At 29.1% G+C, this 9,684-nt stretch overlaps 1 protein-coding gene across 1 annotated transcript; it reads right to left on the bottom strand.

The window, feature by feature from the left end:
* Nucleotides 1-3,484: 3,484 nt before the first annotated feature.
* Tmem18 (transmembrane protein 18) lies at nucleotides 3,485-9,602 on the bottom strand. Its single transcript, XM_088262020.1, has 4 exons — nucleotides 9,436-9,602; nucleotides 8,949-9,066; nucleotides 8,002-8,150; nucleotides 3,485-6,962 (listed from the first exon to the last, which is right to left on the bottom strand). Exons 1-4 carry the CDS (start codon nucleotides 9,505-9,507, stop codon nucleotides 6,843-6,845), a joined length of 459 nt encoding a protein of 152 aa, XP_088118146.1. The 5' UTR covers nucleotides 9,508-9,602; the 3' UTR covers nucleotides 3,485-6,842.
* Nucleotides 9,603-9,684: the final 82 nt, after the last annotated feature.

Raw genomic sequence — 9,684 nt, forward strand, 5'->3', positions numbered from 1 at the left:
AAAAGTATCTACCTACAAAAATACTTTTTTTTTCAAATTCAATTGCTTACTAGTTGGAGTAATGACCATATAAAGTACTCATACTATTTATAATAAGCTGAGCTTAGAGGTGCAACAAATGCGGCGGCACAGGGCTTCGCGCTTAAGGAAAGGCTGAGGATAAAATTACCGAATTCCTTAATTACGATATCTTTCTTGCACTAATTTTTGGAGAAAGCCTAAATTACGTCAGTTCTACGTTGAGTTTCATCATGTCAAAATTTTAAAGAAACCCAAAAAGCGGTCGCTAGAAAATTGAAGAATAATTTAAAAGTTAGTTTTAGAAGCTGCCTTTTCATTTCTTTGTCAGCTTCCCAATTTTTTTTATAAAGATTTCGCCTTCTCTAGGGACGACCTTGAGAGGAGTACACGGTCACCAGAGTATATAATCTTTGGTCACCAGTATAGATATTCATTCAGTCTCTTAAAATGAAGATTTTTTTTAAGTGGCACAAGTTACTTTTGGAAAATAACTTCTGTCAAATGCCATCCTAGTTGATTGACGTTTTCTGAAAGTTCCGCATTGCTTATTGTAGTATGTCGACTGGAATCGCAATAACTTCATACCAGATTGCTGATCTATTCTTGTAGACCAGCGCTTTGAGGTAAACCCATAAAAATAATTGCACATCGTCAAGTCCAGCGAGTAAGCGCGCCAAGGGACATCTCTGCGCAAGATCACAAGTCCAGGAAACAGAGCGTTAACGGGCTGTATGGATACTTTAGCCATATGTGAAGTGGCTCCATCCTGTTGAAACCGCATTGTTTCGGTGTCGTATTCATTCTCTTACAGGTGTGGCCTCAGAAATTCTTCGATCATAGTAACATAATGCTAGGGGTAACTGTAACTGCCAAAACCGTAAAAAGTAGGGTCTAATTACAGCCACCTTAGAAACTCCACACCAAACCGCTACTGTATTACTATGGAGAGGCTGTTGATATACATACTTCTCTTTGATTTATTGTCACCCCATAATTCTGCTTAATCACTGCCCCATCCAAATAAAAGTGAGTTTCGCCTGACGTCATGAGAAACGTATATTCAAGTATAATAAAATACTAAATTGAAGTTTGAAATCATGAGAAACACGTGTTCTTCTTCTGTTCCACCATATAAATACATGATGTTTAACGGACTGGGTAGTTATGATTACCAAACTTCCCGCTGTCAAAAACAATGTGAAATAGTCAGGAACCTCCCACCATGTCCCATTCTAATGTACTATATATTTCAAAAAGTCAGATCCAAATTCGTCACCCTGTACAAAAAAAGGTTTAAGCAAAGTTCTGTCATTTTTCATAAGAGACATTCCTACGAGTGACCTGATTCTCTTATTTTCATTTCTTGTACACACTATTTAAAAAAAAAAACTTAAATAATAAACTTTGTTTCGAATTTGTTAGTAATGTATAATATTAGATTCCATAGATGTATACACATATAAATATATTTTTATATGTTAGATGCAAAGACGTGTTTCATGAATTTTACTTTATTATTCCAATCAATATGTGAATACATAAATACTTTTTGGTAACCAATAACATTCAGTCTATGTCTATATCACATTTATAAAACACGGCCATTTTATTAATTCGCTTATTGGTTTTCACACGTCCAATAATTTCAAGCAGCGGGATGATTGTTAGTGGTAGGGCTATATAAGTTTGCAAGCAACCCATCTTTGTTTCATATTTGCATGCAAGATGATCAAGAGCATGTTAAACGATCAGCTTCAATACCAAATTGGAAAGATGGTAGAGTACATCTTATTCTACTGAGAATACAGGTGAGTAGTAAAACGTTGAGTGAAATAGAAGCTATTATATCAGGTAGCAAAAAAACAAAGGTTACCAAAGAAAACTGTAAGCACATACACATGAAAAATATATGTAATGTAATATGAACATGTTTGGTTACCAAATGTTTTTAGAGGCCCTTAAAGATCCTTATTCTATTAATTCATAACAAAACACTGAATGCAGTAATCCTATTTATTGGATGTTAGTACAAATTAATATAGATTACCAATACAAATAAATTTAATTACAAAAACTTTGTATTTTTTTTTATATGATATTTATATTTTTATTATTTAACCTTAAGAACTTTTCAGATACTTTGTCAAATAATGCCTGTAATTAGTTAAAAACATAAACTGGTAAAAAAATAAGTTTGTAATAGTAAATAAATGTTTCTTATTTATTATTACAATACATTTTTACTTGAATATATTCATGATTCGAAATAGAAAATTAAACTAACCGAAGCAAATTACAATATCCTAATATGGACCGGAGTGGTGTTCTAGCTTGTTCTGGGCCACTTTGAACCCTGATAATGTTAGATCATCGGAATGTGTTGTACAATACTCATATATATTTATTATGTTTTTGTTTCTGTTTGTTAAGAATGTAATAACGAATACGTATTTACATGTACATACATACATAATTGCTGTGTATATCCATTATCCCAAAGAACAAGATTACATAATTGAACATATTTATTATCTATGCATTTTTTTGCTGAAGTATACATATTATATAAATAAATTTGAGATACATGAATAAAAAAACTTGATTTCAATGTAAACTAAAAAACCTTGATTGAGTTCCTTATTTTTAGTTAAGTAAAAATGACATGAAGGTTTTACTAACTATGGATTCTTAATAAATAAGTAAAGCAAGTATGACTTCATTTACACAAAACAAAAATATGTGGTTGAATAAAAAAGATTATTAAGTATCTAATATGACCATTAATTTAAATTGCTTAATGAAATAGACAAATGTTATGGTTACAAGAAAACAACTACATAATAGTGATAAATAAGATATTTAAGATCATTTTATTTTTAAGATAATAAAGAGTATTTTGTACAAATAATAATAAATGTGAGACCTCTAACCTTTACCAACAGATGTTTAACCAGAATATGTTAAGTACAAGATAAGTACAAATTGTTTGCTCCTTGAATATATATATATATATATATATATATATATATATATATATATATATATATATATATATATATATATATATATATATATATATATATATATATATATATACATATACATATATATATATGTCTGCCTCCGTAGTGTAATGGTCAGCACGCTCGGCTACCGTTCTGGAGGTCCCGGGTTCGATTCCCAAGGGGGGTAAAATAAATATAAGTGATTTTTTTCACTGTCATATTTATTCAATATTACCCTGGACTGGTACCTGAAGCGGAGGGCTGATCACCTTTCCTTCATGTGTAAATGATTAAGATAACACTGCGTTTATATGACGCAGTGCCCTATGCACCATTGTGGTGCGGATAAGGGTTTTATTTATATATTATACATATATATATATATATATATATATATATATATATATATATATATATATATATATATATATATATATATATATATATATATATATATATATATATATATATATATATATATATATATATATATATATATATGGTACATGTCAAGGCAAGGCAATAATAATAATGAATTCTATAATTTTATCAAGATTCCACAACATTTGCAATTGGGTACAGTAATCAATGTGTACCTGAGGATAAATATCTTAGTGATATTTATATGGGATCGATGTATCAGTACTTAAAATGAAATAATAGTAAAAAATGTTTTTTCCCCAAGGACAAAATGGCATGTAACCACAAAACTATTTTGACTACATAAATTTGTTTTAATAAGTATATGAATTGAAATGCATCATTTTCTCATTTTCGGGATGCACTTTATGTCAGGTTTAGTATTTAAAACACATAATTTAAAACATATTCTAAAAGTATGCACTGCTGCTAAGAACAAGAAAATAAATACAAGACGCAATCTAAAACATTGTAGTTCTTAACTGAAGTAGTCAAGGTCTAGTAAATATTTACTACAGTGCAAAAAAAACTACAGTGCTTAATTATTCAGTAAGCGTAAAGATCTAATGCCCAATTATTTAAAATACAATACTTAATTATTGCGAAAACAAAGCTGGTAATAATCATATACAATTGAAGTTATTACAAGCTGGTAGTAAAATGTACCACTTTAAGTTGTGTGTGATTACAAACAAGTAGTGTTATGCCAATGAAACTAGTCAATGCGTTCACATACCCCAATAGTGCAATGGTTCGCGTTCCATCTAAAATAGTTTGTTCTCCTCCAATAATGAACAGATAGTAGACTGCAGTACGTTTGCACCTGTTGCAAGCACAGCGTTTCAATAGGAGAAATTGCAGTGTTACAAAGTCCTATACATTCAATATCAAAGTGGTTACCCAGTACATATTACCAGTGACTAATATGATATCAAGTTTTCTCACTTTTATAAAAAAGGGATTTATAAAAGCCACTCTTTTACCATAAAAATTGTGAGCATAGAACAATTGAAGACAGATTATTATCAATCAATTCTAATTAAAAATTAACAAAAATATTAAATGAAATCAATTTGACATGTCCAAAATGATTTTTTATAAAATTTCAGCATGATATTTTCGTTGTCAATTGTGAATGATAGATTACTCACATATAAATGTAAGTATAAAATATACTTTGAGAAAAACTTAATCCTTATCTGGAAATGTAATCAATAGATATAATTATAGAAACAAATTGGTGACTTTAAAAAAATATATCTTTAAATGCACATGATTTTGATATAGGTCTCTTTACTGCAAAATAAGAATTAATTTAAAAAGTAGTATACATGACAGCCTGTATATTATGAATGCATGAGTTCGAACAAACCAGAAAAAACCTGCGTGTGAGATACATTTGTAGTAGCACCACATGAGTTTTCATTGTTTCTATTTTAAATTAGGACTTCACACACTGTGGTGCAGAAATCAAGTTACTTTTAATTGCCAATCTGGCTGACTAGACACATCTAAACTTATTGCAAAAATATTATCATGACTAATGAAAACATTAGAATTAGGCGGTTGTTTTCATAAAAAAGTGGATGAAATGTATTTTCATTACTAGATTCAATCTGAAATTTAGTGCCTAGCATACATGTATATTAATTTAATAATTAATCTTATAAACGTAAATATTGTCAGATTGAGCATGGAAGTTAACCGAATTTATAAATTCAACATATATATATATATATATATATATATATATATATATATATATATACAGAAAAAATCATTAAAAAATAATGCATAAAAAAGCTATTAAAGCTGATTGTAAAATACACACACACATATGTATACACGTACATAATTGATTTTATGTTAAATTGAGGATTGCTCCAGTCACTTAATTTTTTTAAAATAATGTATTAAGAATATAAAAAGGTACCTCAAAACCTTACACTTTAGATAGTAGGTAAACAGATGTCACAACTTTAGGATAAATAATTATTTGATTGGATAAAAAAATATTTAAAATTGCTTTTGAAAAATTTAAAAACTTTGACAGATCATCTCATCATCTTTTTCAGCACATGTAATATATGTAATTAATGTACAGTAATTCCATTATTTATGAGATCTCCATTTATGTAAATTTATTTTGAAGGTGATTTTTTAGATTCAAATAGACATCAGAGAATTAAGGGCCTTAATTACACCATATTCAGATTACTATGAATTGTTTTTCCCAAAGACAAGATGGCATATAACCACAAAACTATTTTGACTAAAGAAATTAGCTTGAATAGAGGTATAAGTATATGAATTGAAATGCATCATTATTATGCGTTAAATGAGCCTTATTACACCATACGGACTCTTTCCATCGAATGATATAAATTATTTGGGACCTGGTGCAGAAAGTTTTCATGGCGCCCAATCCATCAATATAACATGACTAGTGAAAAAAAATACCAAAAAAAGAGTCGGGGAAGGAGTTTTAATTATAAATCCCGTCGGCGACAATATCCGATGGCTTGAGAAAAAAAAATTGTTGAAAATTTTTGCTATCATAAACTCTTCTTTATTGAATATCCCAGCAACCTCTTTTTTTGCCCTTAATTTCTAATTCGATGTGGGTAGAGAAGTAGAATTTTGTTATAAACTGTATCAATGACAATGACAAATAACAAAACAAGGTCATTCAGAGATCATGCTAACTGTAGCAATTTGAGATACTACGTGAAAGAAAAGTACCAAGAAAGCAGTAGACTATGAAAATATTTTTTTTTCATCAACATTACAACAAATATGGACTTAGTAAAATAACTGCTGCAAACCTATACTTATAGCTACTCGGTTAGAAAAGTTTAAGTTTGTACTTTATGTAAATGAACGATTTCTATACGCATTTTATTTACATGCATTGCCGTCATAATAGAGGATTTACTGTACATTAAAACACATTTTGTAGCACAGGGACAAAAAGGCGTTATGTATAACATTAAATTAGGTGATAAAAGCCGTCTTCCAATAATGTGAGAAATAAAAATATACAATCATTGTACTTGCAATAGGATATTAGAAAACATGAAAAACTGTGTCACTATAATATACGGTACACAAAGAAACACGATAACTAAACTTTATTCTTCTTAAAAATTAATTACATATTATAATTATATACTTAAAAATACTTTATGTACAAATCTATATATGGCAAGACCTCCACTCAATTATGCACTCGTATAATCAAAAATAAAAACTATGGCCTATTTGTATAATCATATGTTAGTGTGGATAATGCACTTGGTGACTTTCTACATGTGATAGTAATTTTAACATTTTTGTTGCAATAATACTTCTCTATTAGAAAAATATGAAATACAACGATGATTACTGCCAAATTGACTAATCAGATTTTTCGTGCGAGTTGGTTACATTTCTGCTGTTTTGTCGTTTTAATTGCTCCCTCAATTGAGCTTTACGTAAATTCATCATAAGTTGAGTAGATTGGTACAGCCAACTTCCCTACAAAAGAAAACAGGAAATTATAAAAAGTCACATTACTCGATGCTTGCATTTGTGATTATTATAAATTCAAAGGCGAACAAATAAGTATATAAAGTGAGTAGGAAAGAAGAAGCTTTCACAATAAAATATGCAGTATACATATTTTGTTAAATAACCTCTTGTCTTGTACAGTTTATTATATGTGTAATGACCTCCCCTTGTAATGACCACCAATGTTGTGGCCCATACAAAATCTGTTTTGTAATGATTCTTTTGTTCATAAGGAATATTGTAATAAAGTTTAAAGTTTTTGAATTTTTGCTGACAAAAACATTCGAACGTAAAATGCAAAGGAATATAAAATTACTTTAATGTATTTATTTACTAATAAACTTGTGCTTGGACTTCTTTTGAAAATTGTATTGTAATTGAATACAAAATATTTAAAATTTCAGTTTTACTTGATAAATACCACTATTTCTTAAAATATATTGTGACACGCGTTTTGATGCCTTCGGCATCATTTTCAAACAATGTTTTAAACTGTACACAGTGTTTGAAATTGATGCGGAATGCATCGAAACACATGTAACAACAGATTTGAAGAAATAGTGGTATTAACTAAGTAAAATTTAAATTTAAAATGGATAATTATTATCACATACTGACTGCCGAATCAATTAATGAAATAAAACTAGTTATATGTATATGTATGCATATATATTTAGAATAAACATTCTAAAATCGATACATTTTCAATATTATTATTTAGTCCGCCTCCGTAGTGTTATGGTCAGCACGCTCGGCTACCGTTCTGGAGGTCCCGGGTTCAATTCCCAAGGGGGGTAAAATAAATATAAGTGATTTTCTCACTGTTATATTTATTCAATATTACCCTGGACTGGTACCTGAAGCGGAGGGCTGATCACCTTTCCTTCATGTGTAAATGATCAAGATAACACTGCGTTTATATGACGCAGTGCCCTATGCACCATTGGGGTGCGGATAAGGGTTTTATTATTATTTTATTATTATTTAAAAAATATTATCTACTTACCACCATTATCATGCAGTTTAAAAGCAATGGTACTGAAAACACTATGGAGATAAAAAGACCCTTGCTGTCAAAATATTGCTGTCGTGAAAAGAGTGTCCAGTTTTTGGATGCGAATTCATTGATGCTCTCAGAGAAAAATACCATTAGCACTAAAAAAAATATGCAGTTTATTTTTCAACATTAAATTGACCAGTTTTATGTAATTCAAAAGTTTTTCGGTGTTTCTAGTAATGTTGCGACATTGCGTAAATTTGGTTATACATGATAGGAAGTTTCTCCGGAATTATATAAAAAAAAGGTGTCAAAATGATAACTAAGTGAAGATTAATGACTAATTTACTAAATAGTAACTAAATGTAATTGTTTTTTTTTTCTTCTTAAATACATATTTTTTTTATGGGTAAATTATTTGAATGCAAAATTCTTAAAACCGAAATTCAAGCCTTTCTGTTTGCCAGTATCAATACTGAGGTTATATGTAAAACACTAAATATATATTAGTTAATACATACAACATTGAGTTAAAATTTATAGCATAGGTTAAAAATGCAGAGATTTGTAAATTACTGTGTGACGAACTTCTTTTAGTATTTAGTTGATTATTTAAACCTTTTAAACTGGCTATTTGCAGAAAGAATACTGTATCTAAATGCGGTAATGTTTTTTAGGAATATTTAACAAGTTTTCCACACCAGAACATCACTTTAGAATCTGAATAAAATTTAGTACAGCAAACTTTTAATTACTATGTCAGAGACTTTCAGTATATTTATCATAACTAAATAGTTTTTTTTTGTAAATAGCTTTCCGCGGCAAGGGAAAATATATGGAGAAGGAAAAGTAGATAGGAAAAGGAAAATAAAAGCAATGGGTACAGCACTGGGGCACCGTATTCATACAAACTTGTGTAAAACTCATTTGAGGAAAAATATGACTATGTTACTTACATAATGAAAAAAATAAAACTATTTGAAAATTTCCATAGTTTCTAGTAGTAAGACAAGTCAATGTTATTAAAACGTGGAAAAATATTAATCCCATTAGCCACGGATCTCTCCATTCAATCTGAAAAAAATATATATATTTGTATTACTGTACAAAGTACATAAACAAGAAAGTACATAAAGAGAACAATTTACTATGAATAAAGATTTTTTGTCTGTCCGCAATAGGTATAATTATGGCTGGAAATTGTGTTGTTTTTACTCCATCATATATACCTATGAACACTATAAATACAAGATAAAGAACATAATATGTCTTGAATAAGCTAAGCTCTGGCTAGTTTTAAAAGATTAAGCTAAATTCGTAAATTGAGAATTGGATTTTCGAATTTTAATAAGGTAAAACACAGTAACTAATATCAACATATAAAGTGAGTGTATTTAAAATACAACGAAACACGGCTCGCTGAAATTTTTAAATTGTACTTACACTTTGTAAATATTTGATAAATCCATTGATTTCGTTAATTTCAATAAAATCTGTATCCATGTTGAATAACATTTAAAATTTGACTGGATAGTTCAATAATAAACGTATTTTTATTCTACCAGTACAGTCTCACGGCGTTCACGCCAAACTCAACTCAGTTGACAGAAATCTAATGACATTTTAGAACATATTAGTTATTTGCGACTTTTTCTATGGTTAAAATTACCGATAGGCTATCATGGCATTTAT

The sequence above is a fragment of the Brachycentrus maculatus genome, unplaced genomic scaffold (assembly GCF_059751285.1).
Source record: "Brachycentrus maculatus isolate JH-2025_06_01 unplaced genomic scaffold, ASM5975128v1 h1tg000010l, whole genome shotgun sequence".
NCBI classification, from domain to species: domain Eukaryota; kingdom Metazoa; phylum Arthropoda; class Insecta; order Trichoptera; family Brachycentridae; genus Brachycentrus; species Brachycentrus maculatus.